Raw genomic sequence first — 27583 nt, 5'->3', positions numbered from 1 at the left:
ATATCGTATACAGACAGTTTCATTTAACCACCCTTCATAATTCGGGTTTGATGAATAGGTACATCGAAAGCAAGAAACCGGTGGCTGTTACTATCGCTACGTGTACTGGTGCATTTACAGCCGCTACAAGCGGGCGGGCGAAATTACATAACAACTGAAAAGCACGAAGAGTCACGTATTTCTCTCGTTTTTATTTTTTCAATAGGAAAACCTTCTTCTTTTTTGTCCATCAAGTATGTATTGTAAATTATGGCTGGTAAAAACGGCATAAGTGAGAAGTGTCGTGTGTGGCCATGTGAGCATCCTATATTATACATCTGCTATGTTGTAACTCACACGATATTGCTCAGTGGCCCCGAAATATCATCAGCCGCAGCTTTTTTCTGGGCCGAGCTACAGCAAAATCCGAAGCAACGTTTGATGGCATTATCGGATGTGAAGCTCAAGACATTTATAAACAGAGAATTACCAGGTAAAGCAGTAACAGCAGCAAAACTAGTGCAAAAAGAGCAATTTGTTCTAGGACAAATAGAAATTAGCCGACTATTTAATGGATGAGGTGAATTCAGCTACGCTATGTTCGATCTCCAGCCAAATTTGGCTTCGTGCTGGAGGCCAGTCATGGGATGCCTAACGGCGATACCGCACGTAAAGCTCGAAAAATGAAGAGTCATCTTCGATAATGTCTTTCAGTATCGGTACATACATTTTTCCTTTAATGTTGTCTCATTTTACTATCTACATACTTTTGAATGGCTTCAAATTAGTTCAGTTTTCAAGCAGCCCATTGGGCTGTTTTTCCCAGATTTGAGGATTTATGGAGAAATATATGTGTGTAATTGCTGCTCAAAGGGGTACTAGAGCACACAGGCCTCCTTCTGAGCGAGTGATCAGCTTTTATCCTTTTAAATAGACAGGTTTTCTAATTAAATTTTTCGACTATAATTTAGGGCAATCACGTATAGATGAGAGTAAACCATATTTTGTATCTGGTATTTGGTTTTAGCGCGCTGTTTGCGGCTTAGAGTGAAGCGAGGGAGTCAGAATGGTCTATTGTGGAAAATTTAGAGCATACTGGTGAACAATAGGCATCTGTATTATAGTAGAAGAAAATGTTCCTTCAGTGCCTACCATTAACAGTACATACTAAGCGAACATAATCTTTCTCACCAAGAAAAATATATACACAAGGACTTATTGTAACGAGAGGACAACTACCCATAGCAAAGGGATACACCAGCGAACGAAAGTTGGAAGTTGTGGGGTCCGAAAGTAGTATTTCAACTACACCTAAAACATAGGAGCAAATAACAGAGTGGGTTTACTTACCAGATTCTGAAATGCATTCAATTTATTAACATCTTGATAACCCTGCAAGCCTCAATAAACTTTTTTTTTAACGCTTCCAGCTATACTTCTTCTGTAGATTTTTCTTATTTATAAAAACTGTGTCTCGTATTTTGATTTGACGAAATTCCTTTATACAACCTTCTACGAAAAAATTATGAAAGAAAGGAACTCTAACAAATAAATTAGGCGTAATAACTTACTTCAAGCTAACCACACCATATGAAATTCTGCATTAACATTTTCTTCTAGCTTTCTTGTCTAATCGTTCGATGTTTCCCATTGGATCAAATTATTTCACAGAAGTTCATCGATATCTATATTCTTTCATTCTCAGATTTGAAAGTGCAGACTACATATAGTATTGTAATTAAGTTTTTTTAGTGTCTCTTGAATTAGTTTAGTTTGCTAGCTATCTGAAGGCAAGCACCGTTATTTGGGACAATATATATTATATGGAAGTTAACGTGTGGAACGTAAGGTCAGAATATTTTGAGAGACTGGACAAGTTTTCCTTAGAATACCACTTAACTTGACCCAAATTTCGGTTCTTAGAGAACTTGTACAAGCTTGGTTTAGATCAGATTTCATTTCAGTTACAAAGCTATGTTTCGGAAACATAAAAATGCGAAGGACGACATCACAAAACAAAATTATTCGTTGCACTCAGTTACGTGACATGAGGTCCGCCGAAGGTTTAACGTGAATTAAGCGCCCACAATGAACTAGTTCCTGCTCATTGTGTCTGCAAGCAGCTCAGCATAGAGTCTCCTATCTAAAAAATGTTTTCAAAATACAAAGTGTATATTCCTGCACGTTATCATGGTACATCTCACTCAGTAAGTAAGTAAATAAATCAGATGATAAAAGTATCGCAGTACCATACTGGGCAAGCCGCAATTCTTCACATGTTGTGTGAAAGACCCAATTTAAATAGCCGGAGGATGGATTTTACTCCACGTCGACAACGCGATGGTGTAAAAAACAATACAAAAGCTGTCATGTTTCAGACAATACAGCCATCGACTGCTTGAAGACTGCTGATCTAATGCGCCATATAATACACCAAGTCTTTTCTCATATCTCTGATCGAAGTTGAAGTTCATGCGGTGGTTTCATGCCGGGCATTATAGATATCCGCTTTCTTTCTATTGCTTTTAATCCGTTGCCCCGAGCGATCGGCGATGTCAATTTACATTGAAAGCTGCATTGGCCAGATCTATCTAAGTCCTTCGCTTCGGGGAGTTCAGAAGAAACGCGGAAAGGAGAGTTCCGAAGGTCACAGATCGGAGAACTAGTTCGCTGTGGACAGCGAAGCATTTTCCATAGAAAATTCCGAGTTCTGATTTAGCTAAGTTGTAACAACAATTTTCGTGTACTCTAAACCTTTCTGAGAAGCCGCAATATTTGGCGCAGGGATCCGACAGTTCATTGGAGTAATATATTATCGCTCCCGGTATTGTAAATCTAAAGTCATAGAGCTGATTTACAAACCGATTCGGTCTTTCAAGACCCGAAATAAGCTGTGGTAGGGTATTTCTCCTATAATGGATTAGAAAGAATTGTTTTCGCTTCCTTTAATTAAATCGTAAACAATCGCATTGGCTTTGCTTATATATTATGTGGTAGCTTGTGCAATGGTCGCCCTACACTGTGCTTCTTATACAAAAAAAAATAAAGTATTTTCACTACCCCAGCATCCTGGAAAAACCTAAATTGAGTAAAGTGATTTGCTCATCTTTTCTTCAGTCGCTCTTTATTATCTCTTTTTAAAGTAATCTCTGGAAGAATTTTCTATTTTTGTATGTACCAGGACACCAGCAATATCCCTTCCCTTACTAAAGACTTGCAAATTGAATCGATCTCTCCCATTTCCTCGGGCGCTGTTGGTCATCTCTCATTGGAACAAAACTGGTTACAGTCTCTTGTGCCCTGTGAAATCCAACTCTGGTAAACCCGAACTCCGTCATAGCTCACACCTATCGCTAGGGTGTCAATCGCTGCTGGGAAGTTGAATCATTTGACAACTGAATCGAAATAGAAAACCGTCTTCGCACAACGTAAGAACTCAATAGTTTTAATGCTAAGACGTAAATGCCGGCAGCAGCAGCCACACACACACACGCACGCCTCACAAAGACCCGTGATATGCAATCCACTCATTTTTTCTGAAACACTGACACATGAGGTATCCACAACGGTAAATATCCTTGGTAATTGCACAAATCCTTATAGGTTTGCCCTTTTTATATAAATCACATCATGGAAATCTCCTTTGTCGTATGTAAAGCACCCCAGAAAGTCACAGGTAAATTTGGATCGTTTAGGATTGCTTGTACTTGATGACATTACACAAAGACGATGGTTTATCTTGCAAGTCGTTGAAATAACACCGAAGAACCCACCTGAGGCGCCAGAAGCTTGGCGGCAAGCAGCGCCTTATCGCGCACCTGTGCACTATCAGTATCCGGAATGTCAACGCGGGCCCATTGTAGGTATGTATTTTTGGCGCAGAAGCTCTCGCGCTTCACGGCTTCGATGTCAGCTAGAGCGTCATGCTCCGGCTCCTCAGGAGATGCCTGTCGCATTTCGGAGCGTGACATCGGTCCACCGTGACCATGGCTATGTATGCCGAGCCATCTGCCACGCGCGGTCACCAGCGCTAGGGCCAAAAGCGCGGCCCGCGTCGTCAGCATGGCCAATGCTGGCCGCTAGCGGGCGAGCGCCAAGCGCAGTCGCCCTGCCCTCAATGGCCCTGTCCAGGCTACGGATCACAGACCAGCAACGCAGACTGCCACTTCACTCGGCACTCTGCTTGGCAGCAACCACTAGGGCATGCCCGCCGTCGTATCCTCAATTCATCATCGTGGCTGGTTCTTCCCGTCCCGCCGCTGGCGGCAACCTCCTCCTCACACACACACAGTATTTGCCCTCCCTAACAAAATATCTGTCAGCTGTCCTATCCTGTTCCTCTTCGGTGGCGGCGACCACGGCTGTCCTCGCGGTCGACTCCACTCCACTCTTCGTTAGCGCGGGACGCTGAGCGTCGCTGGAAGGCTGCTTGCTGCCTCCGACTAAGCAACTCAATGCACCGCCATATTTGCCCTCCCTCCTCCATCCAATCGCCCCACACAGATCCCCGTTCTTAGGTCCCCCTTTATTCCTCTCGCCCTCGGCTGCGCCTCAGTGGGCGCCAGTCTGCACCAGAAGTAACACAGGCGGGAACGATTGAACGGTTGTGGGAAGGGAAATGGGATTACGATAAGACGCACTATCACCACCATCATGCAACTCCTCTACCACTTCGCTCTACCTGACTATCCCTAAACCTCTTTGAATCTTCACCATGAAACCCATAACTCTAGACAGCTTTACATTAACTTAACAGACAGACGTACCTGGGCAGACATGCCGCACAAGACCAGATTTAAATAGAAGAACGATTAGAGCATTCCGATTTCCGGCCACCTCCATAACCTTGGACCATTCGATTTGCAATTCCTCTGCAACTGCCAATCAAGATGTCCGCCAAACTGGAAACAAGGAAACACATAGCAACTTAAGGCAGTGACAGAACAAGCCGACGCGCATCACAAGATTGCTAGAGTCCTCTTCCAGGCTTTGGAGCTCGGATCGCATGCTAAAATTCTGTAACTTACTGATTTCTGGAATTTTCGTTGTAAGCTTACTGTAGCATTGACTGCTTCTTAAAAATTCAGCACCGATGTACAGCTGAGCAGGTGAGCATCTTACACTAAAGCATAATTTGATTGGCTAGAAGTAATGGTTAGCTTTCGTAAAAGTAAACTCATCCTTTAGATCCCATTTGTTTAGATGTGTAATTCTATTGGTAAACTGTTTACAGTATATATATATATATATATGTATATATATATATATATATAAATTGGGTTAGGTATATTCACGTGTAGATACGGGCCAAAAAAATTAGGATCGGTAATACGAAAACGGCTCGGTGAATTTCGATGATTTTCGTATTATGTGCATAGACAGAAAACGCTACACTGGGAACCATATGTCTGGGCAACAGCGGCGCAGTGTATTTATGACTGAGAGGCTCGATCGTTTATTGAAACACATTTTACAGTTCGCGGATGATTTCACATATATTAAACTGTCACGGTAACAAGTGGGAGAGGTGACATGATGATAGTCATAAGGTATCGGGTTAGATTTCAAGTAAAAAAAAAATTAAGTTATTATTATTCACTTTACGGAGCAATTTACGTTTAGTTAGCTTCTTTTGTATAATAAACAATACCGGTATCTGATGGTCTGAAAAGTTAGTTAGCCTTGTCTTTTTGATATCTTATAATCTTATCTGCTTTTGTTTGTTGGCGCTTAAGAAACATGTAGATTTATTCTTAAACATATTTATTCAAATGGAGATTCGGTTTATAATTGTTTCATATTATTGTATACTAAAACTGCGTAAATGAAAAATGTACCAAACCCACCGAACGACCGGCATCGAATTGACAAAATCTGCCCCAATTGCACTCGGGCATCATGCCTATAACATAATAATAATAAGGCATTGTTTCTTTCATAACCAGTCGTTGTAATATGGCTGGCCCAGCATTTTGTTGTCGTCATATGACTTGGATAATAACGATCAGCGTAAGTTCCATTAAGAGAAAATTTTCTAAACAGTTCAAAATGTTCTGCTAAATCTGCTACAACTTAATTGCTTTGTTGGTTGAAATCTTATGAACGTATCCGTTAGGCAATTACCGTTAGGCATTTTAGCAGAGAGCTGGCTCCCAATACCAAGCAAAACCTGCCGTCGCCTGGGTTCGAACCTAGACCACCGCGAGTCCTTAAGATAATACATTACACATAGGACCGTCACGAGTTATTACCTAGAAAACGTTATTTCCTCTTAAGATTTCCCCTACAAATATATAGCGCATGTTTATAGCGCATACCTACATCCGATTCAAATATTCCTCATTATATGAATATACTTACTCCCTTTACTGTTGATCTTGACAACGATAGGAGACTTTATTAGTATAGCTAATATATGTAGCGTAGCATGTTAGACAGTTAGGTCAATAATTTTCCGTTTGAGACATAGAAATGATTTACTTAACTTCATCGTCATATTCATCATCGGGTATGGTTATATAATATATTCTTTTTGTGTATATATATATATATATATATATATATGACATTGCAAAAAGGGACCTTTTATACAATAAGGTAAATTGCAGGACAATAGTATATATACCACTACGTATATTATACAAAAGCAAAAGTAGGCTTTATTTTACAAAAGGTAGATTTACAGTAGATGCCGCGTGCGAAAAATTGTCTTCCTGCAAACCGACAGTCATTTACATTTAGGGAGAGTGGTTGGTAACTTTACAGTTATCAGCGTCTTTGGGCTTAAATTACTTAATCGTTTACTGATAACCCGTAGGCAAAGTTTCTTCTTCTTATTATTAGTATAGCTGCACATGAATCCCTTCAACTTAGCGATTTTCCCTATGAGAAACTTGAACGGGTTGAAGGCATGTATAAACGCAAACAAAAGTTTTGTTACACTTCCTGTAGGTAAGAATAAACCTTAAAATATTTAGCTTCCGTTTATTATAATTATCATTCCGGTATATTTAAAAAATGCTGAACGCAACGAAACAAGTACTGGAATGGTTGTTTACACTGTTAACTCCTTAATAAGAAGGAGCGTACTAGAAGCTGAGAGGTGCATCAGGATTACTGAAATGGACGAGAAAGGTGATAAGGGTAACTGTAAAAAGTTATCTCATCACTGAAGCGGTGATTATATATAACTGCTCGGTGGTATAATCACTTAGGAAAAATTAAGCGGAGAGCAAAATACTTACTCGGTTGGATAATAAGAACAATAATAAAGCAGCAAGCTTATTAAGATGATTATGTTCAATGTAGCTTAGCTTGGATGAAGTAACACCAGCTGACTATATTGGGCAAATCAATAACAACGCGTCGATTACTGGTAACACTAGTTTACACATTAACAACTTGCAAGTTTTAAACGTCAATAACGTCTCAAGATCTTAAAGTCGTCAGTTGAAGCGTATAAAATAAAAGTCCAAAAAAAACATATCACTTTTCTTCATCGTAAAGTTCATTCACAAATCTTCTAATTATACAATTATATAAATTTCAATTATAAAAGTATTCGTTTAAGTCGTAATTGAAATTGTTTTAGTTCACGTATTAAACGTGGTCCTCATTGCTCATATCATCATATTATTAGAGAAGATTTAGATATAGGATTTATAATACTTCATTGCAGGACGCAACCTTTATATTGAGCGCTGACTATTAAACGAGGTGACGGAAAAACCTTACGGTGAAACTGCTTGAATCAGAATTTTTGGAATGGTTTTTCTCCCGTTACCTGCGACAGGTTGAAGCGTTCGCGTAAGTAATGGAAATGGAGAGCGCGCTGCCAAATGAGCTGGGTCTAAAGAGCCTTGTACTCTAAAGTCTCCCTAGGTAGCATTACAAGGATAGCGAAATAGTTGTGTTCCGTATACATCATCATCATCATCCACGCTGGAGCTAAGTCGCGTCGCGTTGATCAGCCTGATCTGAGATCGGAGGGGAAATGACGCCTTCTTTGTGAAATATGAACATTGCTTATCGGATCAAAACGAACCAATCGACGTTTCCAATGACGTCAGTGGTCCCTTGCATACCACGAAACTCTGAGACAATGCTACTACCGTAGCGTCGTTCAAAGCTCATTAAAATTGGAACCACTAATAACAGTGTTGCAGAGTTGCAATAAGCATAGACGGCTTTTACTTGAAGAATAATGCACCTCTCCGGATTGAAAGGATCGAGTTTGGTAGTTGCGCGGCGAGTACTAGGCTTTAATGGCGCGAATTTCGTACAGGTTATAGATGCTTCTCTAAATTGGCCGTGAGATTTTGAAAGTAGATCTTTGCGCTTGTTCGGTTATTAAGCTGTATGGATCAACTAAGGCAAAGAGCACCCGGCGACGAACCTTACTTCGCAATTGTCGAAGAACCAAAAGTTGCCCTAAGATCTAAACAATGAGGTGTCGAGACTAGATAGACGAGAAATACGGGCGTCATATTAGATCAAAAAAGAAGAGGTCAAAACGATAAGAACAAGAATGCATATTATATTCCCTTTACAAGAGAGCACTAATTAACTCATTCATTACACATAAGCTATATTATTATACTTAGATACGCAGACTACAGTTGGCTTTTCATAACCAAATTTACAAAATTTCTCCTTGTTCAGGTCGAACGCATTACTGCTACCTCCACATTTTTCTCGGACTGTTCCATTTGATGCTTCAAGAAGCATCACGTATTCAGACCCCCTCCTTTTTTGGTTACTATAAACTTTTATTTTTTGTTCTGCTCATTTCTTCTTTGCAACGATTTCGAGAATAAAAACACAAATGAAAAATTGGAAAAATACACGAAAATAAAAATTGCCTTGAAAAATATTTTAGCTAACATTTTTTTAAATTTGATTTAAAAAGTTATTAAGAAAATATTAACCAATTTCTCTAAATAAATTAGTACATATAAGTATTTAAGATTTACTCGGAAGGCGTACTAATCTATTCATGACTAAATTACTAAGAGATCGGTCATTTCGCAGATTATTTTCTTGAATATAAAAAAAAGTTTTCTTCTAAACCAAAACAGGACAATTCCACTAGTACACATAGATAAGAAAAAAAAATGCTTTTGCGAAAAATCTTACATCTAGAAGCTAACCGTCCGATAAATTTCGATCGCCCCCAAGCGATAGCACAAATATAAATTAATATAGCATATAATATAACAAATATATATAATATTTATCAAATATAAAACAAAGTGACCGCACTAGACATGCTTTGAAATAGTCAAATGCGAATGTTGACAACTCTGACATTGAAACTAAACGCACATTATGATAAACCATATATAGTCATTTTTTGTGAGATGATTAACAATGTATATTGCACCTGTATTCAGTTGAAACAATAATGTCGGATGGAGTCGAATTTGTTAAGATATATTATTTATTGCGACTTGCAAAAATACTCATATCCTGGTTGTTCTTCTTAAATTATTCGTCAATAGCTTGTACACTACACGGTCTGGAATGTTTTTTTGTAAACAAAAAACGTAAGACTTTAAAAATGTACAGGCCCAACATACGACCTTTGAGAAACTCTTTGTGGTTGGAAATTTCAGCTATTAATCCACTATATTTAACTATTAATTATATTAAAGGTTTCCAATCTCTAGTAACTTTTAACCCAAAACACAACGTTGTCATAAACCAGCAGTTTTCTAAACTTTTTGATTGATGATTTTGATTAAAAGCATGCGATTGATTGAGTAAAACACGACTCACGCGAAAAATCAAAGAGTGTGCAGTGAATTGATTTTCTTTTGTTCCCTAATCCGGTATTACGGTAATGCGGTTAGTTACACTCTGCGCTTCTATTATGAGCACCTGCTGTCCGTTCTCTCCAACATAATATTTTTTACGTTACGGCAAGCTTACATGTTATCTATAATCATTTTTCTGGGAACGCTAGCAGTCCATGGCTTCTTAAACCCCGACGGTAGCATTTTTTCATGGGCGCTTGAGAATCAGAACCAAGAGCCCAATCATAAATAGGGTTACCTTTAAAACGGCATGGTAGTCCATCAAAAACAAAACTGTATTTTAGAGATAAAAAAAAAACGTATCTTGTCGACCGATGTTTTAAACGTTACACGGATCAAGAGCTGGAGTCATCCTAGGGAACCGTCGAAAATAATCGATAGGGTACAAATGGACAATACAGAAAAGAACGCTCGAAAAATTTGTTTGTATTTTATTTACAGCCTCAACATCGCCACAGTGAAACTAAAGACAATCGTCATCCTCGGATGCTAATTTTATGGGGCATTGGACGTCAATCTTAATCGCGGTGTAACCAGACCCTAGTTACCCTAGGGATAACCTGCAAATTCGTCATAAACTCAAGTTTGTAAATATTTTCTCTATCGTAGCTTCTTTGGGAACCTGAGTTTTCCTATTTCGTTTTGAGTAAATTGAAATCCTTCGCTGCAATTATCAGCATTTCGATACGCAGAATGACCGCTGCTTAATTCTATTCCAGTCTAACTACTATACATTATATTAAGCTTATTATTACTTTTTAGCATTACGTCGACTGAATTATTTTCTGTTCCTATCTTTACTCCATTCTCCGCACCACTGCGAGATTCTGATGTTTACCAAAAAAAAATTCAATTTATGTTTCTACTGTGAGCCTAATTTCAATTCCCTTCCGTCTATTAACTCTGCTCTACGTTAATTTTGTAAAAATAATTCGCAACTGTTTCCTCCGAGCTCTGTAATGACATAAAATATTCTTTCTTACGTTGCCAAATTGTTTTCTTCAAACCCGCCATCTTTAAGTGTAAAATCTTCGCGTACTGTTCAAAATCATCATCCATTCCAATATAGATATATATAATAAATCATGTTTATTTAAACTTAAACAAAATTTATAGGGAAATGTAGACAAAAGGCGTTCTTTAAAAATATCCAATTAAATTGCAAAAATAAGATTGATGCCGGATTAAGCCCTATCGGGGTTAATTTAAAACAACCCGAATCAACAATGATTATTTTGTAACGAGATTAAAATCAGATTATTATTACGATCGCTTGACTGAATTTTGGCATAATTCTTTCGACGTGCCAATGTTTATTGCTGTTCTACAGATGTTACTTTTCAAAAAGGCTGTTGCAATGAATTTACTTTGCACACCCTTTAACACTTGTTTTAAGAAACTGTTAGATAACAGAAAACGATAGACATTTTCGAGTAACTAAGCATTATTTACAAAACCGGAAACGATATTATGACTTCTCTCCATTGTAAAATATTTTTGGGACATCTTTTTTTCACACCCACCGTGTTCACCACTGTAAATGCATTGGCGGGATTTGAACAACCTATTAACAAATATTGACATGAAACTAGGGATTCGACGAGAACGCACGATTTCAAATGATCCACAGCTTTAGCAATAGTAGTACTTGCTTTAGACAAAATATGCACCGGTTGGGTCCTTAATAAAGGTATTTCGGAGTTTCTCGGTTATTATTAAATATATTGGATCATAAAGGATCATGAGAATTAAATCTTGCACGTTGCGCTAAAAATTTATTTGTAATTGTGGTGCGATTGGATAATCGTGCGGAACTTGAAATCTACGAATAACTACCCAGACTCGTCGAAGATCTGAACATCCAAACTGTTGATTAATAAGCTCAGTTATTATTTTGGAGTCGAAGATTTGGTGAATATCTATGGAAATTACCTGTTTTTATTTCAATCCGCACGGAATTTAAGATATAACGACCATAATTGGACGAGGCTAAATTTTAAGTTACCCCGTTATTAGACCCATATTTCATAGTTCTGTTGTCCATGTTTTTAACTACTAAAGCAACTTCATACAATACATTATGTTTTTGAAATGAAAAGAATATAATGTTTACTGATCTCGATTCGTACATACAGGAAAACAAATCAGTAATCAGATGGTGATGAGCTTCACGTTATCTAGGTAGAAGTACCGCGCGCTAACTCGGAGCAGCGCGACATGCCATGTGCCAGTCAAATTTGTTCCGATTATTAACACTGCGGAGGTTTGAATGTTTTGCGATTACTACTATTGTGGTGGACTAGATTTCCAGTAGTAATAGTCTGTGTATGACTCGTTTGTGCTATCACGATTCTCGTTCTTGTTATTAATAGCTGGTTTCCGTGTAGGGTGTAAAATAGCGTTCTTCTGTTGATCAGTTGGGCCTGAGGTAAACTGCGGTTCCTAGTCGCACAGAGCTCCGGTAATAGTGGCAAGTAATCTGAGCTTTTGCTGGTAGCTCCTACTGATCTCTGTTACCACTGAATTGTAAGCTATCAATAATGAAGGGTGCGGAAAATCCAAATGAACTATGCGTCGAAACACAAACACGGTTAAAAGATTTATTTCATAAACTGGATGTAGACGGAGATGGTCGAATTGACGTGAAGGATCTAACCGCTGGCTTGCAAAAGCTCGGTTTGCCCCATTCGACCGATAACGCCAAAAAGTTCATCGAATCTTCAGATCTGGCCCGCGACGGAGTTGTGGACTTCCAGGAGTTCGCGCAGTATGTCCTTGAACATGAGAGGAACCTCAAGCTTGTCTTCAACAAGATCGACGAGAACGCTGACGGCCACATTGATGAAGAGGTTAGTTACTATGATAATTCGTTAGTTGTCATTTACATCGCCTTTTGGTAATAAAAGCGTATCGATCGTAAATATAATACATATTTACTGGCATTACTGGGATTAGCAGTACGATTTCATCTTACGATTTCATACTTTGTTGCTATTGTATAATTTAAATGGAGTCGAACGTTCTAGTGGATATAATTATTTTGTCTTTAGTTTTTGTGCTTTGCTTCACCCTTCTACGATTTTTGGAACGAAGATGATTAGGCTTCGGATTGGTACATCGAAATATTCAAGCTATATGTGTCAGTCAAATACACTATTGGCTCTGGTAGAGAAGCTCACCGTATTGAAGTCGCAATGGAGTAATCTGTAGGTAGAGTTTGTGGTTTGAAGGATCCCTATAAGGCCTATTTTACGCAATAACTGGCTCTGACAATAAAGTATATCGTTTTTCTTTAAACAGATAAGCTAATGTTATTCCTACATTTAACTATAATAAATTATATTGTATAGAAATAAGCGAATCATTATCAATCAGTTCATGTCAAATCAAACAGTTAAGCACTTGTTTGACCCGTAACTCGTATCTTAACCATGACTGTCTAACAATATCTCATATATTTCATAATGACAAGAAAATCATCGTCTACAGGTTACGCTCCGTGCACATTATCCAAAACCCTTATTCTTGTGGATATAAGTCGTGCTGTTGGCCAACCTGAAGTACTTCAACTTAGAGCGCACTATCTCTCTACATTTGTCGAAAATACTCTGCATATTCATAAAATAGCGTACATAGTTGTTTCTCTTATATAGAAAATGACGCGTACTCTTCTTTGCTACTTCTTTATAGATACCTTTCTGTAAGTTAATATCGGTTTTAATCACTTCCGTGTAACATATTTTGTCTCTGCAATATATCTAATCAGGTAAGGATACTTAGAAGCAAAAAAATATTCAATATTATTGGAGTTTAGAAATAATTGTTTTATAACTAATATAACTAACCATAGCTGAGTAATTTTTTCACGAATTTTGGAAAAAGAAACTACCCTAATAAACACGAAATATGCTTCACACATTCGAAATAAATTTGTTTGAACAGAAATAAGCATAAAGCAACTTTGATGAAAACACTGTTTGATAAAGCAAGATTGAAAAAAACAAATTTGCTTAAAAATATTGCCACTCAAATTTTCAATGGCAATTTTTTATACTATTTTCATTTAAAAAGTGGCAAAACAAAAAAAATGGCATTGGTCAGTGCTTCTAGTTTAACAGCAGTGAAACAATAGTATTTGTGGAGAATCGCCATCAAAGGTACTGGCCGTATGGCCTCGATTTATGATGTTGGTCACGCTGATGACAGCCACCTTGCTGTTGGTCTGCAGGAAATTATGTCATCGTGTCGGAAGCTGGGCATCAATATTGATCAGGCGGAGGCGCACCGACTTCTTAGAAGAATGGATAAAGATGGCTCTCTGACGATCAACTTCGAGGAGTGGCGGGACTACCTATTGTTTCATCCAACCTCTGATTTGCACGAAATTATTTCTCTGTGGAGGCATCATTCCGTTATGCTAGACGTCGGTAGGTGCAGCATTTAAAAACAATCATTTTGTTCAAGTTATTGCAGTTGAGTTCATGTAGCGCCGAAAATATACAAATTTTCTCGAATATTTTAGTTCTGGCTATAAGCTAAAGTATTTTTAGATAATGTTAGGTAACATTATTAGCTTGAAAAAAGGAACAAGCCGTTCCCGGTGAAGAAAAAACTTTGGTTCCATTTTGTGAAATTTCAGTCAGATTTTCGAATAACAACGGGTCGACTTCGCGAGCTTCTCTTTGCAGCGAAATTACGCAAATAATTCTAACTACGTTGATCTAAGAATAGTTATAGTAGGTAGTACACGATTTTCACGTTTGATATTCCTTTAGTGTAAGAAAGTAGGAGAAATTGTTGATTAGATTACGACCGCTGATAGAATTACGTTCACGTATTGGCCTATGTATCGAGTAATGCCTAAACTGCTTGCTACTTTTTTAACAGAATATAAATACCCGGATTGACATCAAAGGGGCGGGGGGATGAAATTCATCGTGTCAAACGAGGTGCTTATTCTTCTTGCTTCACAATGAGGATATTCCTTATCGCACCTTTAACGTAGAAGGCGCTTGTTGTTTATGGGTACGCAAGTGATTTTGGTGACTTCTTTGGAGATGCAACATTAAGTTTTAGTTGGTGGCTTGCTTCCTAGTCTATGCCCTGGTGTAAACTCAAAAGGCTTTCTTGTGAATTTCAGTTGGCTTGTCGAGACACAAGGTCACATCAAAAATACAAAAAAATTCCTTTACGGATACGAATTGTATACAAATTGTGTCGTTGATGAGAATCGACACAGCAAACCTTGGTGTCGTTTCATTTAAAACATTTAATTGAAATGCTTTTTGAACTTGCCTAGTATTACACGGCAGACTAATGTCAATTACAAATTATTCAAGTCTGTTCTTAACTCCTTTTTAACATTTGATGGAAAAATTCAGTTTATCAAATTAAAATTTTTGCAGTGGATTAAAGAACTTTCACGCGAATAATAAAGAAAAGAAATTAAAAAGGAAAATAAAGAAAGTTTGAGCTATTTGTGGTTGTATCTGCATACTCTGCACGTTCTTTACACAAATGTATAAAAAAATAAAGGTGATATTCACAGCGTATAATTTATGTTCCCCATTATACAGATATTTAAGTTGAAGTTAATTTAATCTTAACGTATGTACGAATAGTTTTTATTGTTGGGAGCCAATTATCTGACGCAATGTTTAAGGATGAAACGCGCAAACGTTTATTTACTTCTAGCGTCATTATCGATAGTTGTCGTGGCAGACGACAATAAACAATAACAAAGTAAGAAAGGGATGGCAGACAAGTGTACGTGTATTGTGAGGTGCTCTAACTAAGCCACGTTGTCGCCGAGTTGTCTTAACCATGCCGCTGCCGGCTGCTTCTGACAGATCATTCGTCTGCCTTACATAAGTAACTTTCTGCTTTATTTGTGGAGTAGTAGTACTGTACGGCGTGAGATTTAACTACGCTTGTGCTACAGCAGTACGGTGCATGTCTGTGCGACGATAAGCGTCAGTTATATGATGGGGGGGGGGGAGGATCTCGACAGACAGAATAATAATGGCACAACTCTTTGAGCTTTGTTTTGTAACAAAGTTTTTTATGAAATCATAAGAGGAGATTATATAGATGTCTCCTTGCAAAACTATCTGTCCCAGAGCTACACTAAGCCAGCTGATTCTCCCTTCCTTGGGAAACGCATGTACTTAGCCAAAATCACTGCTGAAACCATCCGCCCTTATTCGTTTGCATATAACTGTTTCATGTTACAAACAGCTGTTACTTGTTTGCTTCCAAAAGATTTTGTCATAGTCTAACTAAAATGTGCGTGAATATGTTGGCTTGTGTTAGGCAGGGATATGGCCGTTTACCTTACAGCAGTAATTTGCGTTGTGGGATTTCTTCAACAGACTAGAAAATATGTCGTGAACTATGAAAAAGAAAACAAACAGTTGGGAGTCGATCGACTCACCGAAATACCGATGCTTAATGTACAACCTGATAGACTATCGAAATCCCCCCAGTTTTCATCCATCTCCCCTCAATTTATGTATAAAATGTATCTATAAATACTGCATATGTGTATACTCGACTTCAGTAATAAAAACGGTTTTCTACAAATAAAGCTCATAAGCTTTTTGTTTCATCTTTTACTTAGCGTAAAATATAATGTACAGTGTAGTTTTCTCAACTGTACGTAAATATATGCACGTTCTATATATATATATATATATATATATATATATATAGATCGAGCAGTACAAAACGTAATATACCTTTTGAATTTTCACAGGCCTAGTTAATTTATTTTCAAATATGCGTTATTATTTTTTATGACCCTTAGCTATCTTGAAATTTAAGGATTTTTTTTATTAAGCGACTGTCAGTATCTTAAAAAAAGAGTGTCTGACGAGTATGATATGAACACCTGCTTTCCCACTCTGAATTCGAATGTCATAGTTCAGTAGGAGTGATTTTCCTTTGTTCGTTGATCTTGATTATTTAATATGGAGCTTTTCATCATCTCTGATTGTTGGCGCTACACTTTAGCCGTAATCGACGAACCAGGATACATGAAGTCGTAATGAATCACATTCGTTTTAGATCACCAAACAAATACCGTAAGGTTTTGCAGCTGGTCATTTATGTTAGAATGATAATCCGCAAGTTCAGTTGTATCTATCCATTAATGTAACCGTTTGCGGTTATTATAGAGGATCAATTTTTATCACAGGGCACAGTGGAATCATTGTTATAGCGTAACAGCATAGTGAAGCACGTGTCTCTATGTCTGTCTTGATCCTCGTTTAAATTATGCGGTATGCATTCATTCAATTTTCTAAACTTTTCAATTTAATCGAGGCAAACAAATATAGTATTTTTACATACATCAAAACTAAGTGCTAAGACCTGTGCACCGTTGGCAGAGTCATCTTGTTCTAAACACCTCGTTACTCACATCACCACATATCTTTAATTTTAAAATGTACTTCCTGGATTTTCATGAATCAACGGCTGATACTACTATTAGTAGTGGAACTAATTATCGAATACAGTATCCATCAAGCGAGCTGTGTCGACCTCTGCAATTCCAAAATCGAACTATTATCCGTTATTTACCTTATTTTTTATGGGTTGCCACGACTCGTTTGCTAAAAACCCTGAGTGACGATATCTGAGTAACGGTCTCAGATTTCAGAGTGTACAAGTGCATTTCGAATTCAAAATTTCGAGTGTCGTGAACCGTTGCACCGTTATAAAATAGCACCTTAAAAAATGTTTGTTGCGTTTTATACTAAACAGTCTAATATATATGGGCTAGTTGAATCACTGTTGGCGATAAACGAGTAGATCTTGAAACAATGAGAAATATTCTTGAGTTCTTAACTGTACGTAAATATATGCACAATTTCTAAACTACGTCTACGTTGCGCATTGACCTTCTCAACTGGCAATTTCTTGGACTTAGTTAGATCCTCTTTATTTGGTGCAAACATTACCGCGATTCCTAAAATTAACCTCTTTTAAAGATAGTGTTGTTCCTAATTTTTGATGAATTTTTATCAGCTCCTAATAGGGTTTTCCTGAATAGCGTTTGCTAATACTGGGAGATCATTTCTACTCAATCTGCAATTGCTGAATTGGTATTTCACAAGACCAGCTAGAGGTCGAGATTTACAAAAGGAAAAATATATTCTGGTTATTGGGAAGTACAAATGTTTCTTATTGCTGGGTTTTTCTTCTGTGATACGATAGTATTACTCAATATTGTTAAGCCAATGTTAAGTACAATGCAAAGCTCATAACAAAATTGTTTGACTTTCAGGCGACATACTTTAGTAGACGAAATACTTCCTCGCTGAAAATAGTAACTAATAATTGGAATCATCAATGTTGTGCATTTAGGAAACTTAAAATTGGCGATAACGCACATGAATTAATATGATGTAAAGCACGAACGATAATATTCGGGTAATGCGGTCAAGGATTTTCATGTAATTTTTTAGTAACGTTTTCAAAACTGGGTGATTAGAAAGCCGAGAGCTAACGTTTAGATGCTTTATACTCGATGCCATTTTCGACTACTAGTGGGTACGCTGTCCCCAAATATTAGTGAAAAATCATTATACTGAAAGAGTCGGTCCGTGTGCAGCGTCTTCGTCGACTTCCGGATTTCACGACACGGATTCAGATACTTAAGACGCTGTTCCGCCACGGAGCATCGACCTACGCGTACTAAAGTCTATGCTACGAGTTAGCAGGCTAGTGATGGGGTCAGAGTAATGGAACGCTGATCGATCATAAAGAGACGAATGATTTTACGACAACTCTGTTGTTCCCAACCCTTGTCGTAGAAAAAAATAAATACGCATAAGTCGGTAAAAATTATCGTGAACGCAGACGACCTTGTGGTATTGAGCCACAGCAGACACCGTTTGTAGTAAACTGTATCTACCGTGATTCAGTACGTGCTAAAATTTGGCCTAGAGGTTAGCACAAAAATAACCGAAGCCATGAAGTTTATCGATGACAACCAGCTAGCAGATGCCGACATATTGCGACTAAATGGAAGATCGCTGAAGCACATCGAAGAATGTACGTACGTGAATATCACATTAACCTCGAGCGCTAAGTCGTTTAGAGCATACATAGGGGATAGAGCTTGAAAAGCACTAAATAGTACCGACACTAAATAGTCATGGGAACTTTCGTTGGGAACTGCGCTTCGTCTTTGTCAAATGAAAGTCGAACCCATAGCATCTTGTGGGATTCAGATGTCATTCTCGCACGTCGTAGTTTTCTACAGGTTTAAACGCGCCTTCCTGAGAAAAATCAAGCCTTTCATTTACGAAAAACCGATTAGTGTACATAGTGAAAAATACTTTTCTCTTTATCGAAAAACTCCGTCAATATAATTCACCACCTGAGGCATCCGTATAATTATGAACGTTCTGAACGAAGAACGATAAGTTACGAAAACAAAATATCCGACTTAGATCCTTGTTTTACAACGTTAAATCGATGAGCAGTTTTAGATAGAAAAACGTATTTAGAGCAATACGCAATGCACTCCGATATGCGATCCCTATGTTTACTATAAATTATTAGCACGATGTTTTCGTAAATACTGCTATCTACTATGCCCCGAAATTATGCTGAGAACTGTAGTACTACAATATTGACAAGACTAACACCAAGGCTCTCAACAGTAAAAAGGGAAAAATGCATTGGAATTTTAGCGCGATCACATATACGTGTCACTTCTATGTTTAAATCGGCTTCTGTGCAAAATAGTTTATCCGCGTTTATAGAGATATAATTGTGTCGTATGCATGTATGAACTGAACAATTTTAAACATTTAAGATCGGTGTGCCCTATTGGAGAATTTGTTAAACTGTGATACTGCACAACATGACGCCGTATGGTATAATCTATTGCACCACATATTGTGTAGATTTCCGTAATTGCTAGCAACCGAAAATCCACTATTTCACACACGATGTGATGGAGCGCATGTACTGCGAAATGTGTAACTACGTATCTCTTATTTCTGTTCTGCCCTTTTTAGGCTTCATTAGTCATAAAATTCTCCTTATAGAAGTCAAAATCGATCTCCGCTATATTTCCTATCCGTGTGCTTCGAATTTGTAGGAATGAAACAAAGTTTAAATCTGCTTTTCAGATACTCTACAAATAGCGGTGTTCCGCCCAGCACGAACTTAAAACTTATGTGAAAATATACCTTCGATTGATTGCTTACTTTTGTGACGGTTCAGCGGTGACGTGTTTTCCTACTAAACTCAAAAAAACGGCTGATCTAAATTTGAAAGTGGGCGTAGACATTTCGTTTCAAGTTGGGAGTCAGTCGTTCGACCAGCTTTGAAAACCGAGAATTTGGCCATCGGTAATGTGGTGGAACTGTCTACTCCGAGTGTTTGTTCTGGTGGAAAAACAACATGGAGAGACATCCATTTGAAAGGCTACTAATGGATGTCTCTCCATGGATAAATGGATAAATACTTTTTAGGAACTTTAAATGTTTGTCACTTAGTTGTTGTATTATATTTACTTAACGTTTTTTCTTCAGCGTTACTTACTAATACTTAATGTAACCTTAGCTAAGTTTTAGTGGATGACCGTAAGATCTTCCCACAGTGTGTCCAAGGTTTTGGCCTTCCTAAGTGAGACGAAGCTAAATTTGAGCGAAAACGAGGTTTATAAAGTATTTGAAATCATATTGAAAAACAGCCTAAACTATCGATGTTCAACGGAATTATTTATGAACGCAATCAGGGAAGCGTTGAAACGGAAGATAGTGATAACGTCATTACGAGTCTTTCTGACAATGAAAGTAAGGACGATAATATTTATGGCAATAATGACGACTTGCAAGATAGGTTTCAAACTAACGTTAGAGTGGACCGACAGCAACAGCAGCTACAATATTCGAGCTGCTACAACTGCTGTGCTCGAGGATTTTTCGAAAGATGTGACGGGAAATGCAGTGCATGTTTTCATAGTAGGTTGACTTGATATTTTTATTCAATATGTTATCCTTATAATAATTCAAACCAATGTATAATTTTCTGACTGACCTGTGTAAGATAAAATGTATCTAAATCACTTAAAAGATGTGACAGAGCTTTAGGCCTATGAAGCCTATAAGCCTAGTATGTGATACCAAGTATGTTCAGTGAATACATACATTTCAGAAAAACTTGTCTGAGCTATCTGGTCAGTACTAATTAACGAATTAAAATAGAATTGAGAGGTTGAACAAACCATAATAGGCGCAGGTAATGGCCAGTAAATGTAGTTTATATAATAGCCATTTTCCTTTCCTTCGGAAGATTAACATTTACAACTGTTTTCATGGTTCTTAAGAACTTTTGATAATTTATGCGCTTTGATCCTATCAAGCTGAAGAGAGTACGTGTTATTCTTAAGCGTTCACAAACAAAGTATGGTATGGTGAAACATTCTATCCAAACGGCCAATTGAACCAAAGTATAAAATTATAAGTTTTTGATTATCCCGGCAACGGGGGTAAACGGAGCACCCGGCCCACAAATGTGCTATGTAGTTTTGCTAGAGGTTTACATGTAGGTCCATAGCTTGAACTCAATAATTTTTATATTATATATATTAGGCTGATAAAATAAGCACATTTTGCAGTTGCGTTTTGCAAAATGATTGTGCTTATACTTCCTACTGCGCTTAGCAAGAGTAATCTGCAAGGGTCATAGAAACGAGGCGGAGAAGAATCGTGCTATCGAAAGAGCTTAATTAAATTAAAATACGTAGGGGAAAACCGAACTCCCATAGCAGACAGTCCTTAATTTCATCTGTTGAATACGTTAGACTGTCTATTTTTAGAATGGAAATTGTTTTTTTATAGAACCCTGCTTGAGTTAATCATGGCACCAAAAAGCGTTGATGCACTTCTAGTACTCACAGTACAGAGCGTGCTACACAGAAGTTTGGCTTCCTTGACCGAAAAAAAAGTTTAACTTTCTCTAATTAAACATTCAGTGTAATGTGACTATCTTTCGCTCTTTTAGGTAGAAGCACACCACGACGGTACCTAAATCATTCTTGCGTGAAAAAATATTTCCGTATTGGCATTAGAGTAGCGCGACTCACGTCGTAAATGGCTGGCCCTCGAGACGTTTTTCTTATTTTGTAAAAGTATATTCAAAATTACATTAGTTACAGGAATTTAATCGAATAATTTCGACAAACATAGTGGTAATCAGCGTTGTCTATTCTGTCGAAGTCAATCGTGGCCTGAAGGCAGCTGTGTTTTGGGACCGCAGTCATATGAAAGCTTTCTCATGCTTTGACACTTTATTGCGGGTAAAGGGTAACTACAAATTGAACAAAAACATCATGTCAAATTTCATAGAAGCTTCATTGTAGCTCATTTGCGGCACTACTGTGATAATTCTGATTCGATCTATCGTTGATGTGAAACTGCCGAAAGTGTAGCTTGTGGTGTGCGCCTATTAAGTTAGCATTAAGTCAAATTTTCGTTAGCCAAGGACTACATCAGTTAGAACATGAAAAAAGTCATGACTGTCTTTTTTAAGAATTTGTGCCAGCTAAAATAATTGAACACGGCGTATTAGTTCACTGTCGACATCTAAACCCGACAGATCGTTTAATATACGTTTTACGGGGTTCATTACAACTGCAATTGAACGATCTGATAAGGTTTTTGTTTCAGCGTTATTATCACGACAATAACTGGATTGGTATTTCGAACTATGTAGCATCATAAAGAATCACAATTGCAAAACGGATTTACGGCTGTACGCATTATGCGAAATATACGGAGTTTACAGCCTCAAAACAGATTGACGAGGTCTTGAATTTTCCGGGAAGTTTCAAGTTAATGAAATTTACTAATTCTTCAATGATGGTGTCTCAAAGTAGCGATCGCGTAAACTGGCGAACATTTATGTTTGATTCGGTGGCTCTATTGTGGTCAAGTAAAGGTTAAATTACTGGGAACGTTACTATCTTTGCTCTCGCCATTAGGGCCTAGCTCGGCGGTTTTGCCTGGTTATACCTCCTTTCCATGCTGCTATATGTGCCTGTAGACTCCCGTCTCGCCAACCTCTCGCTCACGTGGTACTGCCGCCAAATACCGCCAACTAGTATTAGCAGACAGAGAAATCGCCAGTTTGTCCAGAGCAGCTGTGCACTGGTGTCGTGTGTTCGTGGTAAGAGTGCTAATAATGACGGTAATGACACCGCCTGCTCTGCAGCACTTCCTACCAAGTATCAGTTATGCCACGCGTTGTGTTAACTTAGAACATAAAACACTTAGTCTCTAGGTCATGTTGATCTTCCGAGCGTAAATATTTTTGCTCATTATATCCTCTTCAAGTTTTTGTTACTTGTAAATTTGGTAAAGATAGTAAGACGCTCTTCCCATTCGTATGACCTTTTAGATGTCGTTATTATATGATGATTAAATTCTACAAGTGAAAGCATCAAGTTCAACAAGAACTTGTGTGCGGCCTAGCCAAAGAGTGAGGAGAAGTGCAAGCGGACCGCTAGATTGACGGTTAACATCGTTAGCAAGAGCTCAATGTAGGTTCGACCTTTAACGGAAGTTGAACGATAAGGGTGCATTCGATTTGTGATAAATTGCTGTTGTGCTTAAATAACTTTAGTACTAGAAGAAAGGATCTCACCAAGAACGGACCAAATGGGTTTTTTGTTGCTCCAATTGGACCCTATACAGGATCTCCTTTGGGATGAGGCGTGGGGAAAGGATATAAACCCTTTTTATTCACCTTTTGCCAGCGTATCAAGCAGTGAGTATGCCGCTTCCATAACTTTCTTGGTGTTGTTTACCTACCGGGAAGTGTTTCAAGCTCGGTTGCTTTCTATGAATTTAACATTAATGGAAAGCCCTCTAATGTTTGGATTTGGTCAGCGATATCCCAAGTATGTGATTAACTTACGTGGCGAATTCGATAATCCGTTTATTGCTACGTAATCGCACTCGCTAGTGCCTGACAGTATAGAATGGAATATGTCGGATACTGGTAGGCGTCCGAATTGCCGACGAATGTGTTCATTAGCCATGAAAGCGGTCAATTGAAGTTTCTCTGCTACACGAAAATACCATGAAACCGCGAATCTTCTCGGTACAATTCGAGCAAAGCAAGTTGTCGCATGTATTCATGATGGTTCTTGGCGTCTGATTCTTCCGTTATTTGCCAAATTTCTGAGCGTGTCTATGGCGACACATTTTATTGCGGATAAAATTGAAATAGCTACCGGGTATCAAACGTTAAATTACTAGATTACATCAATGCACATATTCACCTGAGGTGAATTTTAGTCGAGTCGATAGATTTCAAGCAATGATTCAAGGAGGAATGACACACATATTGGCATCATTTTATAGCGCCGATTTTCTGTTGCATATGACCAGAGATAAACTAATTTTGCCATCGATGGCTTTTTATGCGACCTATGTGGCTAATTTGCTACAAATTGCAGAAATGGCTTCTCATGTACGTCAGGTTTTTTGTTAGAATCAATCGAGTAAGCCTTCAAGCTAAGAGCATCAGGGTACAAAGGTATCAAGGCTTTATCGTGTATTTGATTAAATTTAAAAACCAAGATATTTAAAAAATTGACAAGTTATTATCTTAGGCGATCTTGTAGAAAGGGTTTATTCATTACAGCGGATCATTAAATGTATAAAAATGTATTGTGTGATCAACCAATTTTTCGATGTGGACAATATTCATGTCCTCCTAAAATCAAGCTTTCGCAAACAATGGGTATAATTTTTTTACATATCCTCTCACATAAAAAAAAATAAAATTAGAAAATACATTAAACAATATATAAACACAAAATGGTTCTTATTTAATCGCTTTGCTGTTGGGTAGCGTGAATCTACGTCGTTGGCAGCGATTGATTCTGTTAGTCGTAGTGTTCGACTGAGGTGACTCTAGGTAGACGCTCTAATGTTAAGATGTTTCGAATGAAGATTTTATCTGCCGAGCCTCCGCCACGAGCCACCTATTATTGTGAATAATGATCCCTAGGTATTAAGGCGAAAAATCGACTTTTTAAACCGCAATCTATATCTTTTAGCATGCGCAGAGCATTACTGTTTGAATAGGGATGCAAGCTTATAATTCAAAAATTTGTTTTTTAGTTATATGGTTTTTGTTTTTCTAAAGAAGTTTTTCTTATTTAACTTTAAGCGAAAGAAAAAATTCCCAGTGGAAAATGAAACGATTTCGAGGTTATTGTCACATTCTGCAACAAGGTGTCATCTTTTTTAAGGCGATTTTTCTTGGCTATGGCGCACGCTGCCATTTAAAATTAGGTACAGCCTCCACTACTATTTACAAATGTAATGTTACACAGCTCTAGTCATTCAAATTTCACGCAGTCAATAGATATGGAAACTGTACGTTTATACTATGTATGTAACAAAGTCTTTGCACGGATTTCTAACAGTATCTTTGGGATACTATCATTTAACATAAACTGACATCGGTGCCGCTAAAAGCATACAACCAATGTATCTTACAAAAAAAGAGAACAAATATATAAAAATGCATTTGTTCAAGCCTAATTGGCTATCTATTGACTACAGGTACAGACTGTTGACGGTATTGTCATCAGAAAAAAAAAATGCACGCACATGCCACGTGGTGAAAAGAGCATTTTTAAAGCAATCGCTTAAGTATTTAGATAAGTGTTCCGATAGAATTAAATTACGATGGCCGTTTCCATAATCTATGCCCCACAGATTATATACTATTCAATTAAAACTTACGACAAGTTTCAAGTATCCTGCTACTTTACGGAACTATTCAGGTGAGGACGCGCTAGTCCCAGACGACTTTACAGAAGCCGAGTTGCGGGATGGCATCTGGTGGCGACATCTAGTGTCAGGAGGAGTTGCCGGTATGGTCTCACGAACATGCACAGCACCCCTTGATCGTACGAAGGTATGCCATTTATTCTTAAATAGCAGTATTGCACTTCCTACTTAGGGAATCGAAGTATCTAATATTTATATTCAAATGCTAAACTATTCCCTTTTTTTGATTTTCTAACTAAATGCGAAAATGATTTGCTAAATGTAATTATCAGCAATTCAGATTTTTATTTACTTTTAAATGTTCGTTTATAAAAAACCTAGGCTAGAGGTTCTTTAACGCATAGAAGCCGATATTTAAAAGCGTAACAATGAACTCGACGACTATATGCAACTATGCCCAATTTTCGCCCCAATCACCACGCTATATATTTACTGTGGGACTGTAGCGATCAAGCCCCGAGTGTGTTGTTGATCCTAAAAGGCTAGCTAGCTTCGGAAATAATTAATCCCGACGCGACACTGAACCTTTCAGCGCATGGTTGTGAGTCTGGCGTCCACACTTCTGGGTACTGTGATGCTAAAGAGCGTGATTGCGAGTCCCATAGATAGAAGTTTTGTTTGTTCGTTCATATTTTTGAATTTATTTCCTGTGCTTGTAAGACCCTCCTCGCCTTTTGCTGTCACGCTGTTGTATTACGACCTCTGGAGAAAGAACTCAAGTGGTCTGCCCAGCGTTTGTGTTGGCGGTAAATACAAGCCTCGTGGGCATCCACTGCTCATTCAACTATTTGTTTTAAATGCTTGTTGACTGCTTTGTTTTAATAAAAAAAAATAGGAGTTATTATCATAAGTTAATGCTGTACGTCCTAAGTCGCCACAAGCCCTATATACTGAACTATATTTAAATCGTATATTGAAGTGATCAAAGACATTATTTTAATAAAGATGCTCAAGCAAAAAAAGCAGGAAGGCATGTTCTTCGTAAAATTTGCACAACTGTATTTTGTAAATTTAGGATTAATAAGTTGCAGGGTATGGCGTTGAGTATTATTAGGTCACGATTGTATCGAGTGCAGTAATATTATTCTATTATACAGTTTTATAGGACGCCTTGGGTGATGAGTCATGAAATTACTGCGATTTCACCCGATACTACGTTTGTCTGGTAGACCTTTGTACCCGAGTGCAATAAGGAGGTAATGACACTCTCTACTGGCTGGTTACCTTTCATGAATGATTGGTGCATCGTGTGGTAGATTATCAGTTTTCTATACGAGAACTGCAAAGTTCACCATTTGAGTTATCAGGACCGCAGCAAAGATTACGATCAATCTGCAATTCGTTTAGAGGTACAAAAGTCACTGGAAATTTCGAGATTAGAATACTTGAGTTATTATGACCATGTCTCGAATGTGGACTTCGGGGCACTATCCGTATTTGTTCGCATGTTCCGAAACGCCCCTATTCCTTAATGCTGACGTGCGGAAAACTAATGTCAAGACGCACTTTTCAAAAATCGGAAAAAATAGGGAGTATAACTAATTCTCTTTATCTATATGTAATTCGGTAAGAATGTGCATATAGTTCCGCTTATGCTTAGGGATGTACGCTTTATACTATGTGCGTTTACAGCTCTATCTTCAAGTTCATGGCAAAGAATGCGGTTCAGCGTGGAACTGCTTACAAATACTTAAAAAAGAAGGCGGCATTCGTGGTCTTTGGCGCGGCAATGGAATAAATGTGATGAAAATTGCTCCAGAATCCGCTTTGAAATTTCTAACTTACGACCGATTAAAAAACATCATTCGGGTAAGTGTTGTTTGACATAGGACTACTATAAAACGCTTGAAGCTAGAAAGCAATTGACATGTGTTCAAAATCTTGTAATGTACGCTGCACGTTGTGTATATATTGAAGTATTGTGACTAGCGTTTTCAGCGATACGTGATCTCGCTATAC

The 27583-nt window shown here is 37.9% G+C and overlaps 2 protein-coding genes across 2 annotated transcripts in view; one reads left to right on the top strand and one right to left on the bottom strand.

The window, feature by feature from the left end:
• Positions 1-4326, bottom strand: part of LOC111264955 (putative G protein-coupled receptor CG31760) — a 49302-nt gene extending 44976 nt beyond the window's left edge. The window contains exon 1 of the mRNA XM_086970261.1: positions 3753-4326. Within this exon, the coding sequence (XP_086826387.1) occupies positions 3753-4043 (291 nt within the window). The 5' untranslated portion in view covers positions 4044-4326. The remainder of the gene's footprint in view (positions 1-3752) is intronic.
• A 7665-nt stretch (positions 4327-11991) lies between these two features.
• Positions 11992-27583, top strand: part of SCaMC (Short Calcium-binding Mitochondrial Carrier) — a 17354-nt gene continuing 1762 nt past the window's right edge. Inside the window, exons 1-4 of the mRNA XM_022841240.2 lie at positions 11992-12643; positions 14023-14221; positions 25618-25751; positions 27257-27433. Coding sequence (XP_022696975.1) covers positions 12335-12643; positions 14023-14221; positions 25618-25751; positions 27257-27433 — 819 coding nt within the window. The 5' untranslated portion in view covers positions 11992-12334. The remainder of the gene's footprint in view (positions 12644-14022; positions 14222-25617; positions 25752-27256; positions 27434-27583) is intronic.

This window comes from Varroa jacobsoni, unplaced genomic scaffold (genome assembly GCF_002532875.2).
Source record: "Varroa jacobsoni isolate VJ856 unplaced genomic scaffold, vjacob_1.0 scaffold_917, whole genome shotgun sequence".
Taxonomy (NCBI): domain Eukaryota; kingdom Metazoa; phylum Arthropoda; class Arachnida; order Mesostigmata; family Varroidae; genus Varroa; species Varroa jacobsoni.
Note: the sequence above shows the minus strand (reverse complement) of the source record. Positions and strands in the feature narration are given on the sequence as shown.